The sequence below is a fragment of the Oryzias latipes genome, chromosome 10, assembly GCF_053564925.1.
Source record: "Oryzias latipes strain Hd-rR chromosome 10, Olatipes_Hd-rR_3.1".
Classification (NCBI taxonomy): domain Eukaryota; kingdom Metazoa; phylum Chordata; class Actinopteri; order Beloniformes; family Adrianichthyidae; genus Oryzias; species Oryzias latipes.
Window position 1 is genome coordinate 28,688,338 of NC_136246.1, and position 23,176 is coordinate 28,711,513.

At 37.8% G+C, this 23,176-nt stretch overlaps 2 protein-coding genes across 4 annotated transcripts; both read left to right on the forward strand.

The window, feature by feature from the left end:
• Positions 1-1,893: 1,893 nt before the first annotated feature.
• cnga2a (cyclic nucleotide gated channel subunit alpha 2a) lies at positions 1,894-22,863 on the forward strand. Of its 2 annotated transcripts, none has more exons than XM_020706744.3 (15): positions 1,894-2,033; positions 2,254-2,443; positions 13,810-13,920; positions 14,049-14,234; positions 14,323-14,433; positions 16,876-16,982; positions 17,066-17,553; positions 18,284-18,562; positions 18,659-18,757; positions 19,008-19,385; positions 19,528-20,919; positions 21,120-21,201; positions 21,762-21,881; positions 22,020-22,122; positions 22,577-22,863. In XM_020706744.3, the coding sequence occupies exons 2-11, from the start codon at positions 2,355-2,357 to the stop codon at positions 19,711-19,713; spliced, it is 2,034 nt and encodes a 677-aa protein (XP_020562403.1). In that variant the 5' UTR covers positions 1,894-2,033; positions 2,254-2,354; the 3' UTR covers positions 19,714-20,919; positions 21,120-21,201; positions 21,762-21,881; positions 22,020-22,122; positions 22,577-22,863. The 2 variants fall into 2 exon arrangements, with proteins under 2 accessions (XP_020562403.1, XP_078809858.1); XM_078953732.1 differs by having other exon boundaries at positions 1,903-2,033; positions 2,257-2,443.
• Positions 3,712-11,144, forward strand: LOC111948039 (uncharacterized). Of its 2 annotated transcripts, XM_023959345.2 has the most exons (12): positions 3,712-3,892; positions 5,250-5,310; positions 5,640-5,737; positions 5,870-6,004; positions 6,198-6,340; positions 6,413-6,549; positions 6,637-6,730; positions 6,870-6,993; positions 7,134-7,354; positions 7,432-7,609; positions 7,970-8,094; positions 8,250-11,144. In XM_023959345.2, the coding sequence occupies exons 3-12, from the start codon at positions 5,644-5,646 to the stop codon at positions 8,589-8,591; spliced, it is 1,593 nt and encodes a 530-aa protein (XP_023815113.1). In that variant the 5' UTR covers positions 3,712-3,892; positions 5,250-5,310; positions 5,640-5,643; the 3' UTR covers positions 8,592-11,144. The 2 variants fall into 2 exon arrangements, with proteins under 2 accessions (XP_023815113.1, XP_023815114.1); XM_023959346.2 differs by lacking the exon at positions 5,870-6,004 and having other exon boundaries at positions 3,720-3,892.
• Positions 22,864-23,176: the final 313 nt, after the last annotated feature.

The window sequence follows — 23,176 nt, forward strand, 5'->3', positions numbered from 1 at the left end:
TTTTAAAAGATGCTATCCTCTTTTTTTATACATATTTGTTCCTTTTATAAAAGTGCACAATCATCAGCAGCAGCCTGTCAAGCCACTGATGGCAGATGGCTTCCACATCTTTCTCCACTCATCATGGTTTTGGGCACTCTGGGTCCACATGCAGCCTGCCTTCTGCTTGATGTCATCTCTCCATCTTTTCTTCTGTCTTCCCCTTCCTCTCTTCCTGTCCCACAGAGTCCATTCTGTTGTTTTCTTAGCTCAAAAAGTGCACAATAGTACAAGGTAAATAAGACAAAAGAAATATGTAGCAAACTTGGGATAATTAGTAATGAATAAATTGGAAAAAATTAAAAAAAAGTAAAAGACAATAAAGAAATAAACATTCATACATATACATACAGAGACACATCTTTTTCATTTCATATTTTGCTTGTTTGATGTTTTTTCTTCTTCTCATTTTGTCTGTTTTGGTTTGTGCAGTCACAGCTGCCTTCACTTTGCTAATCAGACACACAAATATATAAGGGACTCTCCTTGAGCCGTCAGTGTTGCCTGTGTTCCTGATCTGGGCTTGCTGGCGATGTACTGTGTTTAGTTATTGGACTTTTTGGACCTTGTTGTTTGGACATCTGACATCTCCATATATCCACATACATATGTAAATGATGACATCAAAGTTACTCCTAATCATATAGATATATTTACATGAACAAACAGTACATGACAGATTAAATCCATTAAAAATTAAGTTTGTCAAAAGGTATTTCATTAATGGCTTAAAAGTGAAGATATGATTTTATAGAATCCCACCCATATTATGTTCAATTTATGTATTTCAAACATAAAAAAAGAAAAATCAATGGATTCACTGATAATCATTCAATCATTGTTCCTGTAAAAAAGTGTCCATTTGACAGAACTTAAGAAAAATGACATTTTTAAAAAAGAGATGGGCAGAACCAAAAGTTTATTAAAGTCTAGTTCCTATTATCAATTCAACTTTGACACCAAAAACAACCAAAGCAAAGTATATTGCATTATAAATACCTGGCATTCATTACATTCATCATGGGGCTCAGATTGGAAACCATGTCTTTGTACTTATTTTTAAACTGACTAATGTTTGGACATCGTTTTAGTTCTGAATGTAATCCATTACACAGTTTTACTCTAGCTACTGTGATGTAAAACCTTTCTATTGTTATTCTAAGTTTAATTGTTTTGAAATTCTAAACCTGCACCTTCCTTCTCTTTCATTAAAAACATTTTTTCAAGGGAATTTGTTGCCTTTTATACAGAAATTGAGCAATCATAAATGGAATAAAGTGAGATCATTTCAATATTTTTGTATGCTGTTATGTAAGATTAATATTTTAAATAAACATGTTCACAGTTTTTATCAAAAAGATTTGTATGGTTTTTTAGAGATAAAATTGAAATATTCGAAATTTTCAAGAGAAATTGATATAACATACAACAAAAGATGTTTTATCTATCAGTGAAGTAAATCTGTTGTATTTATTGTCAGAGCTTCAAGCCTATTGACATTTATAGAACTGAAGACAATAGAATGGGTCTTTTTTATGCTATATGTTGGAATTTAAAAAACGACATCACATCTTGTTGGAATATTTTTTTCTAGATAAAAAAATATTGACCTTTTTATTATGATCGTTTGATATTTCAGATGAATAATTTAGCATCAGAGCTGAAACAACATGACGCGTCTCAGTGCTGCAGATGTGTGCATGGAGATGCAGAAACATCAGGAGAACACAAACACACACATGGACGGTTCAAAGGCCACTTCAATACACGCACACCCACACAGACAATTTACAATTTAAATGAACCATTTTCAAGTGGCCATGTGATCGCTCCTCATGTTGCCTACGTTTGTTCATTCCATTCCAGGCCATTTGTGTGATCGTCCGTCCTTCGGGTCCAGTAGGTTCTGAATTTGAAGCGGCAGCAGAAAAGGCAGCAGAGGACATAAAGTGAATTGATGGATTGAGCAGCTGAGCTCTGGAAACATTTGTCAGGTTTGATAACTTGAACTAATCATTTATCTGTCTGTTACTCGGGGTGTGTTGTCATAACTACTATAAAGCTTGTTGCTATGGTTTCTGTGGCGATACCTGACACACCGTGACCTTGTACTGGGTACCCTTTCTTTTCTGTCCATCCCCATGCCTGGTGAGATGTTCTTGTGTCTGTGTCCTGGATCCATTAGTCCTAACATGCCTGTTTATGTTTTGACAGTAGTTCAGCTTGTTGGTATCGGTGCCCCCGCCTGTGTGGGAGGCGCTCTGGAAAACAGCATGAAAACAAACTGAGAGAGCCTGACGTGCTGCGCGCTCAGGATGACGGCCCCGCTGCAGGATGCGCACAGGCTTTCTGTGAAAACATGGACAGAAGAGGACAGTGACCGTGCTGAGAGCACACTGAGCAGGTACAGGCACACACCTCCACCAGGCCTACAATACCAATATTGAGTTTTATCCTCAAAAGACTATGATAAAGCATGCTTTTGTCCAAACTTACTAAAAACTACTGCAAAAATATACAACTATATTAGATTATCATATAAATATATTAGATTAAATGATATACTCATGCAAGAATATTCATGAATATGTAGTTTGTGTACTTCTTTTTATTGATTGCACTAACAGTCTGGAATAAAGTCTGTCTGTCTGTCTGTCTGTCTGTCTGTCTGTCTGTCTGTCCCAAGCCAGGATAAATACAGAGGGTTGCCAAACGAAATATGCAAATCAGACCTGTGATGAGACACAAAGGTAGCTGGTGTTAGAGTAGAGGATGCAGATGACAAGGTAAAATGGAGGAAGCTGATTTGCTCTGGCGACCCCTGAAGGGACAAGTCAAAATGAAAAGAAAAAGAAAACTGTGAAGTTTTTAAAAAGTATACGAGAAAATAACCAGATAGTACAGCATGGTGCCTTTCAGACTAAGAATTTTAGTTTTACTGTTTTGAAAAATATCCCAGTAAGATTCCACAAAATCTATGAATAAATAAATACTTCTAGTGCTGACCTCCTGACCCATATAACAGTCAGACCCCTATGGTCATCTGGATCCGGTTTTTTGTCATTTCCAGATCTGGAATAGTTGTCCAGAAAGCTTTAGAACAAATGAAAAAGTTTATTTAACTCCGTGTTAAAGTCTCAGCTGGTCTCAGCTGCATTTGATTAGATTTTATCTAAAATTTACATCTTTTATTTCATTTATTTTTAACTGTCTTTAAATGTTAATTTGAAAGATTTCTCCTTTAAAATTTCATTTAAATATTTGATGTAAAGCTCTTTGAATTGTCTTTGTTCACCATGAGTTTGCTGTACAGACCAGGAGACTTACAGTGTTTCTCCATTGGTTTGGCTCATTTCTTGAAACAGAAATTACATTCGGAAAATCATAAGATCATTTGGCAAAACAGCTTTACAGTTTAGCACAACACTACACAGCAAAAACTGGAGAGTTGAAATTTCGGGGTTAAACAAATCAGAGTTGATTTCCACTCTTGAAGTGTTATTTTAACACATTGCGATTCAAATGGTGTTCAGTGTTGGGGTTATTTATCAGTGTTACCCAAATCAAGCTAATTTAACACTACAGAGAGTCAATGCCCCTGGGCTTCTGCCTCGGAAACCCTGTGCAATAAAGTACAAGGTGCTGACACTCTTGAAGTGTTATTTTAACACATTGCGATTCAAATGATGTTCAGTGTTGGAGTTATTTTGGCCAAATGAAGTTCATTTGACACTATAAAGAGTCAAGGCCCCTGGGCTTTTGCCTCGGAAACCCTGTGCAAGAAAGTGCAACGTGGTAATTTTCCATGAGCTGCGGCAATTTCATCAGTGCTGGAAAAAGTTCTTCACAAGCGGTAAGTTAAACTAATTTATGGGGAAAAATACTGTTAAATGGCCCTTAGTATATACAATAATCTAGAGAGAATTGTATAACTTTTCTACGCTTTTTTGTTGCTGTTAAGCTGCTTTCACGCAGCGGTTTCATCATCCAACCCGTCCGTGGCCTTCTGTAATGCACTACACGCACAAATGTTGTAAATGCAGCTTTACCTTAACAGCTAATGCTACACACACAGACTTCGAGTTTCAATGTTAAGTTAATGTAGAGGATCTGTGGCGCGATTTGAGCGCAGTGTGTTTTCAGCGGCGCGGCCTGAGTTTAAAAAAAAAAAAAAAAAAAAAGACCGTTGGCGAGGTTGTCGCTTTTAAACAATCTGGGACTCATCTCTGGGACTTGACGTTTTCGGGGACTCGATTAGCAGGTGAAGTACAAATCCAAAATGGCGACTCAACGTCACAATTCCATCCATCCGTCCATCCATCTTCTTAACCCGCTTTATCCCTTTCGGAGCAGCGGGGTTGCCGGAGCACGTCCGATTTTACTGTTAAGGAAAGGTGGGGGAAACCTTGGACAGGTCGCCAGTTTGTTCCAGGGCCCATGGGGCTGGAGCGCTCCACATCCACCTTGGCGGACAGACAGACATGATAAAGCCACCTGTTTGCTTAGGCCTACTCCCTTTCAAACTAATACAGGAACAGCAAGCCTTAACTTGGTCACAGACACACGAAATTACGTTCTGTGTGAATGCAGTTAGGGGTTTTAGATAACTATTTTACATTTTAGGAAAATGTGTTTTCCTGCATTTATATAATTTTATTTATTTACTATTTAGCAAGTTTCATGTATGCTTGAATCATGTAAAAAACTATTTTTGACTTTTAACCAGTTGTGGCATCCCTTTAAAAAACGTACTCAAAATTGCATCTGTCCTGTGGAAGGAAGGAATTTTTTAGTGTCACTTTGCAAAAAGTTACTACATACTAAAAAACAAATTTTTACAGGTGGGACAAAATTTTAAGACAGACACCCTTTCCTGCTTGTAATCGCTGGATGTCATTTGGACGTAGATTATCCGAGAAATTAAATAGGGAATGTCGTTTTATTTTACTCTGTGTTGCAAAATGCATTTTACAAGCAAAATGTATACAAGTTTTTTTTTTTGTATTTTAATTGTTTTATTTAGAGCTATGGACAATGATTTAACCTAATATTTATGAAGTCTATCTTTGTGGGCTGGTAAGGGCTGTCAAATTTTTTGTGTGGGTGGGGGGTTACTTAAGTATAATTGAATTCTATAACGCAACCTTGCTTTAATCAATATTTACACCACATTGTAAATGTAACTAAATTTTATAATCTAATTCTTGTAGGTCAATTGGTGTTGCTCTTCAGCTTCAGAGGGTCTCAGCTGGTAAACCCTAAGTGAAGGAGGTAAGTCTTGATAGTCATGTTAGCAGTGTCAGCATGCCCCCCCCCCCCCCCCCCTATTTTTTTGTTCTTTTATGGAAAGCTCACCCTAACATATACCAGACTTGGTGATTACATAATTGACTTTGCATATTACATGGCTCACACACACACCTCATTCTGGAACCCACTGCATGGGTTTTATAGGTTTCAAAACTCTGTAGTGGATAACATAGTTGACAGGTTTATTACTGTGTCCATATGACTGTTTTTAATTTTAGCTTGAATTGTTTAAGTTGTTTGCTAAAAAAATGCTTATTTCTGTCATGTTCTTTTTTTTTGGTATGGTTCAGTAAAATGCTGGTGCAGGTTCGCTACCGCCAACAGCAGAAATATGTAAAGCTGGATGAAGTTGATGGACAGTTTGATTTCATGCAACTGCATGAAAAAGGTTTGTTTTTAAATTTCGTTTGAAGAGGAAATACATTTTGTGTAGGTGATTTTGTATCCAAATTAGTTTATTCATTTGTGAAGTGAGAATAGTGCTGGCTAGGTGCTCTCAGAAATATCTCATCTTTTCCAGTCATCGAGAGGTTTTGCCTGCCACCTGACGCAAAAGTAGTATACAAAGATGCAACAGGGACAGAAGTTGACGAAGACATTTTCAATGACCTTGTCAGCCAAGGCAGCGTTGTTTTAACAGTTTTCCCAAGTGATGGTGAGAAATGTAAAGGGTCAGTTACATGAAGCAATTCAGTGTCAAATGGTGGAACCTGAACTCTCAAATCAGTCTACAGAAAAAAAAAAAAATTGTAGTATAATGTGGAATCCAACAAGATGCAATAAATTTTGCAACATTTGAACGAAGATGTACATTTTTTTTTATTTCTGAAATTTATTTTTTCTCCTAGAGTTTACTGATTGCTCCTTGTCCTCTCCATCTGAATGGTCTGACTCAAGCTTCAGTTCAAGTGCATCAACTGTACTTCTAGATGAGATCCCAAGGAAAAAATCAAGAGTTGAAGGAACAATCAATGCAGTTTCTGCAAAAAAGGTTGGAACAAAGTTCAAATATCTCTGTCAACATTTTTTTTGCCGTTTAATTACAATTTTTGTCTTCCCTAAGTTGATCGAAGCTGTACTTGGAGCCAGTTCAGGTGGTGAAGAGGTCCTTGAAGAATATCACGCATCACAGACTCTTAAAGATTCTACCAGAAGAAAGCTGGTCAATATAATAGTGGCCCACATGATTGATAAACATGGGTAATGTGCCCAGTTTTTGTAGACTTAAAAAAAGAATCAAAACTGTTTATCTATTACTATAGTAATCCCAATTGAATCTCTTCCCAGACATCTCCCCACTAAAGCTGTTAGAGAAGAATATGCTCTTGGGATAGTGACACTTTTTCCATCCCTGAAAGACCCATACTCCGAGAAAGGCTACGTATGTATAATTATTATTGTAATACTCGTTGAGATAGTATTTATGATTTGTGTTGTTAGGTTCTGGGTGGGCATTTTGATTTCTGATATTCTTAAAAATGACAGACAATGCACTAAGTGTTAATGTATTTCCATTTCAGGAACACTTCTATGATGCTGCAAGCAGTACAGGATACATTTCTTGGCGTCTTAAGACCATCCAGAGAAAGATTCGACGAGAATCTACCACTTCAAATAGCCTCACTGGCCTTTGTCAAGGAGGAGGTAATACATCTGCAAACTGGTCATCTTATGTCAGCTAGTGTAGTAGAAGAGAGCAAAGATGGTTTTAGGTTTGTATGCTGTCACCTCTTTCACAAAAGTAGTTTGTATGTCTGACATTAGAAAGCCACTTTCCTCTTCAGGGGGCCCTAAATTCCAGAGATCTGTTGTAGTTGAGGAGCAGCAGCTGGATGGAGATGCTTGTCAGGAGGCAATGTCTTTGCTCAATTATGCCACAGACACTACGCAAATTTTTCGAAAGATGAGAGAGACGTTTCAGCATCGGCAAAAACTCATCAATGACTCAGACAAAACGCTTGACATCCTGTCAATCTTCCCAAGATTCCTGGATACCAAAGGATTGGTAAGTATGCAGTGATATTTTGAGATCTACTTGAAATGTGCAGAATGTGGTGATAGTATATTTTTTATTTTTCATAGGTAAATCAAGACTTCATTCTCTTGTTTAATGACGAGGTATCCAACCGGCTGCTTCAGAAATGGGACCCGATCTTTAGATGCAACGTTATCAAAGAGGCCAAGCAGCTCACTTCAACACCAGAGCTTCGTCAGTTGTTGCATTCAGCGGAGAGTCCACAAGGAAGTCATGAGGCAATGAGTGAGTTTTGCTCTCTTGTGTTTACAATTCAATACTTTATTAACATAACTTTTTTTGTACTTTGCTTTGTGTAAGTCTTTAAAAGTTCAATGACCTAAAAGATCATGAAGTACATGAATTTGCAGTACATTTGAATGCAGGTTTGTTAAATCAGATTATTAGGGGCATATTTAAGTTTCTCAGTTATTGCATCACCGCCAACTTATTTTAGCTGTCATTTTACTATTTGTTGCGGCACATATCTACTTGAGACATGCAGAGTTTTAAATATATGCAACGTTTTCAACAGAGTAATTGGTTTTTGCCCTTTTAATGATCATTGTTTTAAGTCTTTGCTGTTCATTCATTCTTTGTCCATAGCTTATGATGCAGAGATGGCCTCGCTTTTGTTGCTGTTATATCTCCTTCCACCACCACCTGGGGGACCAAAGTTTCCAAAAATCAGCGCTTCTGATGCAGTTGAAAAAGTTATTGTCTTTCACAAGGTAATTTTACATTTGTTAATTTTGATCATGTGTAAAACTGGTAAAGAGTTAAATGAAACAAATTGTAGGCAAGTTTACTTTAACATAGAATGTTTGTTTTCACTTGTGCAGTGCTATTTCTGACTTGAGTGTCCAATGTCCTTTTTAAACCTCAGTCTTGCTGCAGTTTGGAAGAACATCTTCAGAACCAGCAGAACCATCAGCCATACCTCCTAGCCGTTGGTCGCGAAAAGAGGAACATCGACAGATTCTACATCTCCATTGACAAGCGTCTCATCCCATGCCAGGCAAACCGCTCCCTTGGGGCATTTGATGAACTTTTTAAAGCTCATTTTGTTTTCAGTGTGTCTTATGATGGTGCACTTCTGAATTTCTACACCTTTTTGCAGACAACAGTTTATAACATTGATATGGGTAAAATGAAGGTGTCACCAAGAATTCGAGACATGAGAGCCAAACTCCTTAACAAGGAGGTGCTTCTCACAACCCAGATTTAAAGCCAGGACAATTAAAGGCATTTTGAGCAAAATGCTCACATGTTTTCTGTGAAACAACATTTTCCCCAGCAGTCAGCAGTTGATTTCACATATAAGAGGTGAACATGGTTATTATCCTGGACCAAAGTTCAAGTTGTTTTGTTGTCAGCCAAGTTGTAGGCTTCAGTTTCAAACATATGCAGGCTTTAGAAAGCACCTTAACATTATTCATAGCAACGTTGAACAAATTGTTCATACTTCAGCTGTTACTAATTTGCCTAGTGATCCAGTTTCACATGATTTGGAAGACCAATTTCATTCAACAGATCTTTCTCAAAGTTCATCCAGTGTTATTCTAAAGTCTAGTTCGTCCCATGTTCCAGAAAGTAGAGAAACTAGTGTTTCAGATTTTAGCAGGGATTCATCCAAAAAAATGTGCGCATCCACTGTGGCCAAACTGCAGGGTAGTGGCATTTCTAACAGTTTAGTATCTTCACTTGTGGGTGATTTGGAGGAACTAACAAGCGAGCTTCGTTCAGAAGCAAAGCAAGCCATTATTTCTGCTTTACCTGCAACTGACCCCAACATATCTGTAATTAATGAATCTTTTGAAAAATTGAAAAACCCATTCACTCATCTAAATACAGAATGAAAACGAAATAAATTCTTCAACCTAAAATGGGGAGTGGTAGAGCCCAGAGAAATAACACTGGGAGTGAGATACGACACCAGACGTAATCAAAAATCGGGTACTTATGATCAGGTACCTGTTAAGGATACTTTCATTTATGTCCCTGTTCTGGAATCTCTGAAGTTCATGTGTAAGAATCCAGATATTTGTGCTCTCCTGAAGAGGGAGTGTAGGTCAGAGCCAGATGCGTATCATGACTTTTGTGATGGAAGTTACTTTAATACTCACCCCCTGTTTTCAGCCAAAAAGCATGCTTTACAAATTCAGCTATTCTATGATGATTTTGAAACGGCCAATCCCCTTGGCTCAAAACGTGGAATTCACAAAATTGGCTGCATTTATTTCATTTTAAGAAATCTACCTCCAAAATTTAATTCCATCTTGATGAACATTCATTTAGTATCTCTTTTCCACACACCAGATCTGCACAAGTACGGTTTTGATGTTATACTGGAACCACTGATAAGTGATTTGAAACAACTTGAAAGTCGAGGGATAAGTCTTCCATTTTCTGATGAGCCAATATATGGAACAATTTCACAAATAACTGGAGATAATCTAGGGATGCATTCCATTCTTGGTTTTAACGAGTCATTCAACAGCCGACATTTTTGTCGCCTTTGTTTGGTTGAAAAAGATGATTGTCAAATAGTGTACACTGAGGATGATCCTAAAGTGGTCTTTCGTGAAAAAGATGTGTTTGACATGCATTGGCAGTCTCTTAAAGAAAATGTTAATTTAAAGTCACTTTATGGTCTGAAAAAAAATTCTTCTCTAAATTCCTTGCAGTATTTCCATGTTTGCAGTAACTACTCTTTTGATATAATGCATGATCTTCTTGAAGGTGTCGCTCAGTATGAGATCAAATTGCTATTTGAATATCTCACAAAACACTACATATCAGAACAAAACTTGCTTTCAAGGATCTATGGTTTTGACTATGGTTTTTTAGAAAGAAAAAATCGTCCCACTAAAATTATTTTGGATAGTCCAGGTAATGGCATTTGCTTGAACTCCATCCAGACATTATGTCTCGTAAAAAACATTCCACTTATTCTTGGTGACATTATTCCAGCAGGGAACAGACACTGGGAACTATTACTACTGTTACTTCAAATAATGAACATAGTTTTTTCACCTTCTCTCACTCTGGGTATGACTCTGTATTTAAAGAATCTGATTTTTGACCACCACAAACTATTCAAGTACTTGTATCCGCACAGAAACTTGATACCCAAGCATCATTTTATGATTCATTACCCGTCTTCAATTAGGAAAATTGGTCCCTTGTTGTTTTTCTGGTCTATGAGGTTTGAGGCTAAACATAAGTTGTTAAAAGATTGTTTCAAAAATTTCAAAAACATAACCAAATCACTCGCTAAAAAACATCAGATGGCCATTGCTTATCACTGGGAAACCTTAGCACTCGAACAGAAGGAATATGGGCCAATTAAATCATTTTCATTGAGAGAGGAAAATGTGGTAAACAGTCAGATTCTTGAACAGTCTAAAGATGTTTTCACAACAAGTTGGGTTAAAGTTAATGGTGTGGAGTACAGAGCTGGACTTGTTGTTTGCAGTTTGATGGAGGAAGAAATGCCTATCTTTATTCAAATACTTGACATTCTTTTAGTTAATGATGACATTTTTTTATTGACTCAAAAATTATTTACGGAGTACTTTGATGAACATTACCATGCCTTTAAAGTGTCAAGTACAGAAGAAAAGTGTGTTATCAAAATAACAGAACTGAAATGTTACAAACCCTTTGATGTTCAAAGCTCATATGGAGCAACAGATGAAAGTTTTTTTTGTTATTCCGTCATGTGTTATGTATTAATTGACTGCATGGGAGTAAAATATTAAATATGTTTGAAAATACATTTTTTGGGGAATTATTTCATTGCCGGTTATATAATTTCAGCTATTGTATCATATTGCAGTACTTGGTAAAACATTTTAGTTAATTGTTTAAAAAAACGCTTATTTGGGTAGTAGTTTTAGTGTCTAAGTTTAGTGAGTTAAAAAGGAACTTTGACTCTGTTAATTTAACATATTTATTGAGTTAAACTATTGACTCTGACTCGGTGTTAATTTAACATATTCATTGAGTTAAACTATTGACTCTGACTTGGTGTTAATTTAACATATTTATTGAGTTAAACTATTGACTCTGAATCGGTGTTAATTTAACATATTTATTGAGTTAAACTATTGACTGACTCGGTGTTAATTTAACATATTTATTGAGTTAAACTATTGACTCTGACTCGGTGTTAAATTAACATATTTATTGAGTTAAACTATTGACTCTGAATCGGTGTTAATTTAACATATTTATTGAGTTAAACTATTGACTCTGACTCGGTGTTAATTTAACATATTTATTGAGTTAAACTATTGACTCTGACTCGGTGTTAATTTAACATATTTATTGAGTTAAACTATTGACTCTGACTCGGTGTTAAATTAACATATTTATTGAGTTAAACTATTGACTCTGACTCGGTGTTAAATTAACATATTTATTGAGTTAAACTATTGACTCTGACTCGGTGTTAAATTAACATATTTATTGAGTTAAACTATTGACTCTGAATAGGTGTTAAATGATTTAACTATTTTGAAAATGTTAATTTAACTCTGTAAAGTGTGGAGCTATATAAACCCTGAAAAAGTGTTGAAATTAACTCTGTGGGAGTTGAATCAACACTCCACTTTTTGCTGTGTATAGCTCACTTGCAAAATCTAATATATCTCCCAAAACTGTTCACTCATGCTTCAAAACTAAATTCCTTTCCCATGTAAAGAGTTAGTGCCACCAAAATGGCAAAGATCCTTCTTAATTGCTTTGGCTCATTTCTTAAAGCAGACCGGACGTTCTCAACACTCTTGGTGCTTTTGCCAAAATAATGTGGATGGTTCGGCACAACACCATGGTTCACCTGCAAAAGCTCATATCTCTCCCAAAACTATTCACTCCTGTGTCAAAACTAAATTTCCTTCTCATTTAAACAGTCAGTGCCCCCAAAATACTTTGTCCCTTTGGCATTGTGTAGGCACTGCAAGTCAAAATGATTAGATGTTTTGTCACTATAGCAGAGGACCATTGAAATATCCCTCATGTCCAGCTTTCAGTCTTGGCTCAGTCTTTTATTGACAATTTTTACTGTACTGTTTTCTTATAGCTAACAGAATACAGGTTTGCGTAAAACTGAAAAACAGACAAAGGATTTTAGGGTAAGAGTAGCCTCTTAGGTTTACAGTTTTTCTCCATTGGTTTGGCTCATTTCTTGAAACAGAAATTACATTCCCAAACTCTAAGATCATTAGGCAAAACAGTCTTACAGTTTAGCAGAACACAATAGCTCACACAACACAAACAAAAAACAAAGAAAATGAAACGCAGCCTACAGTGCTGTAAATAATGCTTGAGTTTCACAACTAACAGTTCTTCACTGGTCGCTGTCCTCGCCCTCCCTCTCCTGGTCATCGTCCTCACCCTGCCGGCCATCCTCACGCTGCTGTCTGTCTGGCCACAGATGCTCGTCCACATCACAGCGTATATTCTCCCTTGCGATGCAACAAGGGAAGAAACGGCGTGCATGTCTCAACCATCCCCTACACTGATCTCCTGTAATATCCTCACACGCAGCATCCATTGCATGGAGCAGGGACTTCTGATCTTGAGCCCGATGCTCATACACTCTCCACCTCCAAGCAGAGAAAAACTCCTCAATAGGATTGAGGAAAGGAGAGTACGGTGGTAGAAACACTACGACCATTCTTGGATAAGTAGTGAACCAGGCCCTGATGAGCGGGCCATGGTGGAAATTCACATTGTCCCATACAATAACATTTAGTGGTAGGTGAGGCCCTACGAGACCTCTCTCAGTTTCAAAGACAATTGCTGTAATAAATTTATCAAATGTTCCAAGGGATTCATATGTCCTATTCATGGTATTATGTTCTTGACTAATTTTGACAATTGAACAGACTATTGTGCATGTGATGACTTACACAATGAAATGATGCTGACTCATTTTGGAGCGAACTACCATTAGACTGAGAATCAACAGTTTAGATCAACAAGATCTATTCACTTGGAAATTGTGCTAAATGAAGCCTACCTGTACTTAATCACTTGCAAAGATGTACTGAGACATTGAGACATGTACTAAGACATTTGCAATTTGATGAAACTAATGAGAAATGCCATTCTGTTGTGAACGACTGCCAAGTGGTTTGGAGGTTTGTCCATGTTGCTTTGAGAATGTAATTTCTGTTTCAAGAAATGAGCCAAACCAATGGAGAAAAACCAATATGAGAGTTGCATCGACATCAATAAAACATCTAACCTCGACTCACAAATGGTTGTAAAATCTAAACAGCATTACCAATTAAAACCAATTTAAAACAGTTATTTTTCGATTGTGCTATATTAAAGTTATTTTTTATCAAAGGTAGTTCTCCATCACTCCAGTTTTTACAGGCACAACAAACACATGAAAGTTTTCACCAAAGCGTTTGTGTTTTTCCCATTTGCAGAGGACAATCGATATGTGATGACACATCTTCAGAGCTGCAGAGAATGGCAGCAATTGATAGGAGGGAAATAAACTCCCAGACTTCCTTTCGGGGGCGAGGGGCTTTGTCCAGGTATGGAAGCGTTCCTACGTTTATCAGTATATTTTTGGGGTACCAGACTGACTATTTACCTTTTTTTGTTCTTTTCAAAGTACGGATGGATGTTTTTTTCTTTTAAGCCTTTCTCTGCCTCCCCTCAGGATAGTCAGTATGGTGATGACTCTGAGAGAGTGGGCTCATAAGACTTTAGTGGATGAAACGGAGCGTCCGGATTCATTTTTGGAGCGTTTCAGGGGTCCAGCCAACGGGGAGATGCAGGCCCCTCCCAGCAGGCTCAGCCTCACAGATTCTGACGCAGAGACTGAAACCAGACGTAGCAGACGCACGTGAGAATGAAAATAGAAAAAAAATGACCCTACCAATCTACCAACAGACCTTTAATCCAGTTTCCCTGGTTATCATTCTGTTTGTCAGGATGAAGAAATGTAACTTAGTGGTTTTATCTCCATCGGACGATGTCTACTTCTACTGGCTGATAGTGATCGGTCAAGCAGTTTTTTATAACTGGACACTTCTAGTAGTCAGGTGGGAAAATATTTTGTATTTATTTATTTTCCTTTACAAATGGTCATATTTTTCTTTTATAGATCTAAAACTGATAATAACAGTTAGGGCTGTGACGATAACCGCATCACCGCGGTGATGAGGTCAACACCGCACTTTTTTTTGAAAGTTTTGCATATGGTGCTTGATTGGAACTACAATAAACACATGAAACACATTCATCTTTGCTGATAATTTACTCTCTCCCCAAGTCCTGTGTTCAGACATAAAGGGTTTCTATGGGAAACCTTTTATCATTCTTCTTCTCTCCTCGTCGCACCCGCCTGCGCGCGCCCGCAGCTGTCGCTGTCTCAGAGAAGCACGCGGCACGTGCGCACTCTACTTAAACCAGCGCACGTGCGCTGTTTCTGAAACACACGCATGTCCTCATTCTACAAAAGTTTTTGTCTTGCGAGGAAATACGACAAATTTACTGCGTTCTAATTATTCATTTCCATTGTATTCATTTCCATTACACGCTGCGTGCGTTCTTGAGTGCGCGACACGGCTGTCAGCCGGAGGATTTCGTGTTGGGGGTGGGGGGGTATTACTGTTTTCAGTCACTCTGTTACACCAAACATGAACGCGCGCTGTTAGATTTCCATGAATATCACTACATTTTCTTGTTGGGAACTATTTTGTTAGCAGCAGTGTCTGCGTAAACAAAGGCGGAGCCTCCTGCCCCGCGTTTTTCATGGGTGTCAGGCTTCACGGCTACCGGAGAGGTGACAAAGTGTCTGCAGTCTGTTTATTACTGGGCAATATCTAATATTCTGAGAAGATGTCTGTACCATAGAGCACAGGTGAAGGCTCACATGCAGCTAGAGAGCAGAAGAATCAACACCGCGACACCGCGCCCCCTGGTGGTTCATCACCGCGGCGATCAAAAATCCGACACCGTCACAGCTCTAATAACAGTTGATGAAAATATGTGAACATATTCTGGAAGAATCTTCAACCCGGAATTGTTGACATACATGATTTCATCCTGACTACCAGCAACGCAAATTTGTCTTCTTTTCCGGATCTTTTATAAACTAAAATATCTCTCAACGACTGCATACTTTGGAATTAACTCCTTTTGATATCTACATGTGGGGCTTTCCAATAATGCCAAATGTGAAGTAGTGTGGGGCTCTGGGAATTGCAGTGTTTAGTAGATAAAAAAAAAATTACTGACTGGACATTTTTTAGGCAGAATTTTTTATACAATTTGTTTTCAAACACAAATAAAATACTTAGACATAGCAAACAAACAAACAAACATAAAAACTACAAAGTACACCAAAAGGAGTGGATAGAAGAAATCTTGGATAACTTAAGATTCAAAACTGTATTTACTTTTTTTATTTGTTTGTTTGACATATTGAATGCACAAGGGTTAGCCAAAAGGCACCCAACTATAACGTAAACATAAATAAGAATCAAAAGTGTATATCAACATTCTAAAATGATAAAAACATAAAAATATAACTGGGTAAAAACACAATGCAAATGTAAAAGAAAAGTAGTAATTGAAATAAATATTGTAAACGGATTGAAATATAATGTAAAAAATGCAGCACAGAAAGACATCAACTTTGTAGAAATGTAAAAACGTATTGATTGTTATTTACTGATTTTATTTGAATATTGATACAAATGATGTCTAAAATGTGAAAGCACCATAAGCTTAAAGAAATGGCCTCTAATAGAAACTGGCTTTTAATAGTAACTTTTTATTTTACTTGAAAATCATTAGTAAGGTGTGAGTACTGGCCCTGTACTCACGGTGCACAAACCCTGCACACATAGATGGTGAATGTGATACTCAAGGGCCTGTAGAATGCTCTGAGTGTCTAATTTTGTCATTTCTAACAGTCAGGTTAAATGCAAGGAGCATGCGCTTTCCCCAGGTATTATCAAATTCATTGCAGGCCACTTGATTTGTTTTTTTGTTTTTTTTTGGGGGGGGTGATAAAAAAACAACCTGACGCTCACAGCATGCCCCTTAGAAAAAATTTACATTTTCGCCCTGCGGGATCACAGAGCGGTCTAGGACCTTGGTATTGATACCTGCCCCGCACAGGTTTGCCCAGAGACAGCCAGTATCCACCCATAAGGGCAGATGTGACTAAGGCTTAAGTAAAGACTCTTCATTAAAATGCTCATTGGTAGGAAAAAAACGGCTTGTGTAGATAGAGAACGAATTTTGCTTGGTACTTAAAAAATGTCAATAGACAACAAACTTGCTATCTGCAGTGGAAAAAGAAAAAGCTGCCAAACCTACAGACCAAAAACAATACACCATTTTCTTGGAACAAAAGAACTTCAGGTTCAACATTAGGACGGAACGGAGCGATCGTTCCATCACTGTTTCTGATATAATGTGTTTTTCATTCTGTGTGCAATGCCATGCCGCACTGATTCTCTGTGTTCCTAAAGGGCCTGTTTTGATGAACTCCAGATGAGGAATGTTCTGGTGTGGCTGGTACTGGACTACATCTGCGATGGGGTTTATATCTTGGATATTGCTGTTCGCCTCCACACAGGTTCTTGAGTGAATTTATATCTTCCAGCAGATAAAATTTTCGATGGAAAGTGTGCGCACACTGATTCCTTCCTCTGTGTGAAGGTTTCTTGGATCAGGGCTTGCTGGTAAAGGATATGCGCCGCCTCAGAGAAACCTACATCCGCACACTACAGAGTAAACTTGACATCTGCTCCATCCTTCCGACTGACCTGCTGTACTTGGTTGTTGGAATGAGCTACACTCCTCTTCTGCGGTTCAACCGGCTGCTGCGGCTGTCTCGTTTGTTTGAGCTCTTCGAACGAACAGAAATGAGGACAAGTTACCCAAACACATTCCGCATCTGCAAACTGGTTCTGTACATCCTGGTTATCATCCACTGGAATGCCTGTGGGTACTACAGCTTCTCCAAAGTTCTGGGTCTGGGCTCAGACTCGTGGGTTTACCCCAATGCGTCGGATCCAGAGTTTGGATCCCTGACCAGAAGCTACATCTACTGTCTGTACTGGTCCACCCTGACACTCACAACTATCGGAGAAACACCTCCTCCTGAGAGAGATGAAGAGTATCTCTTCTTGATATTTGACTTTTTGGTAAGATCGATAAACTTCTGTTAAGCAGTAAACTTTTTTGCAATAAACCCACAAAACTTTCTAGTTTGACCTAGTTTTCTCACAAGAAATACCAAATGACAAATACCAAATGATGCCCCATGCTGCTCCTCCTCCCATAAAAAACAATCGTGAACTTTACCAATAAGTAAATGGACGTTACCAATGAATAAATGGACTTTACCAATAAATATATGGACTTTATCAATAAATAAATGGACTTTACCGATGAATAAATTGACTTTACCAACAGATAAACGGAATTTACTAATAAATGAATTGACTTTTCGAATAAATAGATGGGCTTTACCAATAAATAAATGGACTTCACCAATCCAGACTGCAAGATTTGTGGTAGAATTCTTTTTGCTGGTGCTAATTTCATTATATTTAACAATGTCAGTTGTGTTTTCATGAAAACACAAACTACATGGAGCAAAGTACAGAACAACCAAAGACTATTATAATTAACATCTTAACAGATACTCAACATACAAGCACTTCTTTGTTTGAGCAGTCATCTGTGGAGTGTAAAAGAAAAATAAGGTCAGGAGACAAAAGAAAGTTTGCTAAGATGCTGACTACATGCAAAAAGCATTTAATAGTGTGACATCGTCAACATCAGTGGATGATGTAGGAGTACATTCTACCAAGCATAACTTTGTCTTTTTCCATGTTCTCTAAACATTTCTTTGGTGGCTTCCCATTGCAGGTTGGAGTTCTGATTTTTGCCTCCATTGTGGGAAATGTGGGGTCGATGATCTCCAACATGAATGCGACAAGAGTAGTCTTCCAAAATCGCGTAGATGCACTCAAGCACTACATGCACTTCAGACATGTCAGCAAGGCCCTGGAGCAACGTGTCATCCGCTGGCATGACTACCTGTGGACCAATCAGAAGACGATAGATGAGCAAGAAGTGCTCAGGAGCTTACCAAACAAACTGAGGGCAGAGATTGCTATTAATGTACATCTGGACACTCTGAAGAAGGTAAAGTCTTACTTTTAGTGGATTTCATTATATTTATAGCATAATTAAATCGTCTGTAAAACTCTTTTGTTTTTTGAAATATTTCTGCACCTATAGGTGCGTATTTTTCAGGACTGTGAGGCAGGTCTCCTTGTGGAATTAGTTCTAAAACTGCGACCACAAGTTTTCAGTCCTGGTGACTACATCTGTAGAAAGGTTAGTATGTTACTGTTATCAGTGTTGTTGCATTATATCGGCGGGAACAGTGAAAAGAGGAAAGCATTAATTATACAAAACCAAACAATGTACCCAATGACTATTTACCCAACAAAGACTTTCAGGTGCTTCATGTCACATATTTTTGTTAAATTTGTGGCTTAAACTGGCTAAACATCAAATATTATAACTTTAAATGTAGTTCAGGGCTGTAGGTTTATTTTAAATGTCTCTGTCTTTTCCTATCCAGGGGGATGTGGGTAAGGAGATGTACATAATTAAAGATGGGCACCTTGCAGTAGTCAGAGACGATGGCGTCACACAGTTGGCCGTGTTGACTGCAGGAAGCTGTTTTGGAGAAATCAGTATCCTGAACATCAGCGGCAGCAAAATGGGAAACAGGCGCACGGCTAACATTCGAAGTCTGGGATATTCTGACTTGTTCTGCCTCTCTAAACAAGACTTGATGGAGGCACTTCAGGAGTTTCCTCATGCCAGAACCCAGCTGGAGCAAAGGGGGCGGGACATCCTGCAGAAGGAGGGGCTTCTGGAGGAAATTAACGTGTCTGCAGGGGAGGCCTTGGAGGAAAAGGTGGAGAGACTGGAAACCAGCCTGGATCGCATGCAGGTCGACACTTTTACTCCACCATTGCATTCATTTGGTTTGCTGTAACCTTCTTCCGTTAAATCAAAGTGACATATTTTCAGAGACTGTGGGAGTTGGTCATTGCTGGGACAATGGTTGTAACTGTCATTATTGTTCCTCTTAGACATGTTTGGCACGTCTGCAGAGTGAGTTCAGCTCCTCCCAGCTTCGACTAAAGCAGCGAATGACAGCCCTCGAACAGAACACCCTAGCGGTGACCAACGGCAGCGGCTTCCTGTCTGATGCTGATGGGGCTGAAAGCTTTTCTGGTTGTGAAGGTGTACGCAGCGAAATCAACATTCGGCTGTAAAAAAAGACTGTTTATGCTTGTCATATAGTGTAAATACAAAACCCAACAACATGCGATAAGGTTTTATTTTTTCAGTGGCGTCTGTAGTGTGTAATCAGTTAACCGGTTTATTGCATTTCTGTTTTTATTCTGGACAACTTAACCCGGAAAACCCATGAAACCAAAGTTTTTGTTGTTTTTTCCACTTTTAAAGTTTTTTCTTATTCTATCTAACATATTTTTTTTTAGATCAATAACTGCTGGTGCCTAAAATAAAATACAGCCAAATTAACTTTAAAAGCTCAGAGGAATATTGTTCTTGGGTTCTCCAGGGTACCAAATACACAAATACTGTTACTGCAAGTGGCATTGTGGCAAAGTGGTTGGTGTTCAAACCCCACAGTGGGACGGCTCTGAGTCAAATCCCAGCTGGGACCTTCCTGCTTCCCTATGTGTTTCACAGGTACTCTGTCCGAAAACATGCTTCATATTTTGATTGATGTTTATAAATTGCCCCTAGGTGTGAGAGTGTGGCTCTGTAACAGACTGGGACCTGTTCAGGGTATACCCCACCTTTGCCCAAAAGCTGCTGGGTTGATTGGCTCCAGCAACCCCATGACCCCAGTGAGGTTTCAGAGAGTTCTAAAAATGTTGCTGAAAATAATTTTTTTATTCAGGACTTTACCAATTCAGAAAACAAAACAAAAATATTAGTTCTTTGACATTTTTTTCCACACTTTATGGTATGTCATTTGCATAAACAAAGATTTGACCCATTTGGACCAAAAATCAATTTGCCACAGTGAGCGTCAAAGCAAAACTTGACTTCTTTCAGTGTTTGCCTTTAAGTTTAATTTTGTGAAGCTGTCTTCTACCAGTGTTGGTAGACTCTGACTCTGTTTTTTATGACAACATGCATTCTTAAATACTGGTGTCACAACAAAACATCTTGTCTTTCTGTGTATGTTAGAATGAAATCATTTCATCTTTCTTCATCTGGGTTTTAATGATTAAAAATGTGTTTTTTTTATCTCTAAACCAGGATTATTGAATGGAATATGTGTTTAGATAAGGGCGGTTGTGTGAAAGTCCATATTTGTGGTAATAATAGTGTAAAACACCTGTAATGTGGTAACTATATAACTGCAGGCCCGTTGTCACAGTGACACTGGACCAAAGTCCAATCCCACATGGCTCTAAGACATCAGGAAGTGACTCCTGGAAAAGGTGAATACTTTCTGTGTGATGAAGGTAACAGTTTAAATCTGTGTTAAACTGCTCCTGGTTTTTGAGCCTATTTGATCATTGCAGTATTGAAGTTTAAGAATTAATGTAGGTGGATTTCCTTATAGATTTATGACCAGCTTGTTTTTTCAGTGGATAGGATTTTTTTGTAACCATGTGAACATGACTGTTTTATGCTTTAGTGTTTCAGAAATGGAAGGTGAATTGGTCTCACTGTGCGTAATGCTGGCAGCTTTTGTGACTCCAGTATCTGCTGCAGGACAGGTGAGATTTTTGTCTCTGTTAATAATCAGTTTCATTTAGATTTATCATTTCAGTATTTACATAAAACATACATGCCAGGCAAATATCCTTCACTCAAGGCTTTATTTATTGTCTGCTGCCTTTTAGACATACTAAATAATGTCAAACTTTGTGAATTTAAGCTGCTGGGACAAGGGTCTCAAACCTTTACCTCTCCATGGTTGGTCTGTGGTTAAACCACCAAAGTTTAACCAAAGGATTTTTTTTCTTCTTCAAATATTTATGCCGCCAAAAGTACAACAGTTCATTTTTATTTATCATAAATGGCACATTAAACTAAATGAATAGCAGTTTCTTGTTTTTTTTCAAAGGGTGAAGTTAAACTTTGTGGCTTTTACTCTGAAAGAAATCGACCTAAGTGGCTCTTTGGGTGTTGAAGGTTGCAGACCCCTGTGCTGGGAGAATCTCTATCATAACTCACATCCTATCAACTGCTGCATTTTAAAGAATTGTTGCTGTCTTTACATAGTAAACAGATATCTTTTATTATAATCCATAAATGTTCTTTATTTCTACTTCAGCCTGGCATCATAGAGACCCTCATACTGGCTGTGCAGCGGCGACCCTGGCTTTTGGGTGTTTACGTCTTTGCTGTTGGACTTCCTGTTGTTCTCTTCATAAGCTTCATGTGGCCCGATAAGGTACACCATCACTCAACACGTAAAAGCAAACTACTGTTTATAATGGCTCTTTTTTTGTTAAGAATTGTTTTAAATTCATAATCTATAAAGGAAGGGAAACTTTTTGAAATGGAAAACATGTTTTGTGTTTGCGTGCAGAGGTTTGGACCTCCCAATCAGCCATATTATTACAAGAAGTCTGATGATATTCAGCCAGATGATCCAGAATTTCTGCTATCTGGAGAGACAACACATGAAAAAGGTAACTTCTAAGTTATGGAATGATATGTTAGCACACTGCTTGAAATTGTTATATTTGTCAAAATATTTTCACATATAATTTTTGGGGCTAAATGCAATTATTTAAATACCGAAATATGTGCCAGTCTCTGTTTTTTTCTCAGTTTGTTGTATTGATAATATTTGGAATTACAATTTCTCAGTTTTTGGGTTAGATTTCTTCCATTTAAACAAAATTATTACACTAATCTGTATCAGAAAGCATTTTTTTCTCCCATTTAACAAGTGGGTGCCAAATACTGCACACTCTGTTAAGCTATAAATGATTCACTGCTATCTGTACAAAGCTCTTGCCTTTTGATTTCTTCTGAGTGCTTCTAAAATGTCTCTCTTGTATGCCATGTATAGGACGTATAGGATATTTTCAGGTCTAATAATAAACCCTTTATTGATGTGAATTTCCTTTGTGTGTCCAGGATCGCTTAATGCTGACAAATGCTCAGCAAAGCACGCTTCATCCACTCACAAGAGGGTGGGCATGACAAACAAAACAAAGTCTAAGGAATGAGTGACATATCCTCTGGTTTTCCTTAGCCTGCATAATATGCTTCACTGAAATGTATAATGCTTTGTGCATTCTGTAAACAAACTACTCTTCTCAGTTTGTTTTTGGTTAATATAGTATCATAACTGCTATATCTGTACAAAATCCAATTACAAATTAAATTATGTCATAAAAATAAAGTGGTTTAATAAAAATGTAGTGAGTGTCTTTATGTTTTAGGCTTCCAATTGTTAGAGACTGCTATTCTGAAAAAGAGGCCTCGCCGGGAGTCCTGGTTCTCATAGTGTTTAAAAACCGGAGGATCTGAGAGTTGTACACAAATGATGAAAAACACGAGGTCTGTCAGTTTCTCTTGAAACGTTTTTTTTTTTTTAATAAAATTTGAGACGTAGTTAAATTTATGCCACCTATTCAAATAGAAATGAGCAACAAGCTACAATTATCCCAGCTGTAGAGTAATGTCATCATTTGCAAAAGGTAAATTTTTTATAATATTACTGGAATAAGTGAT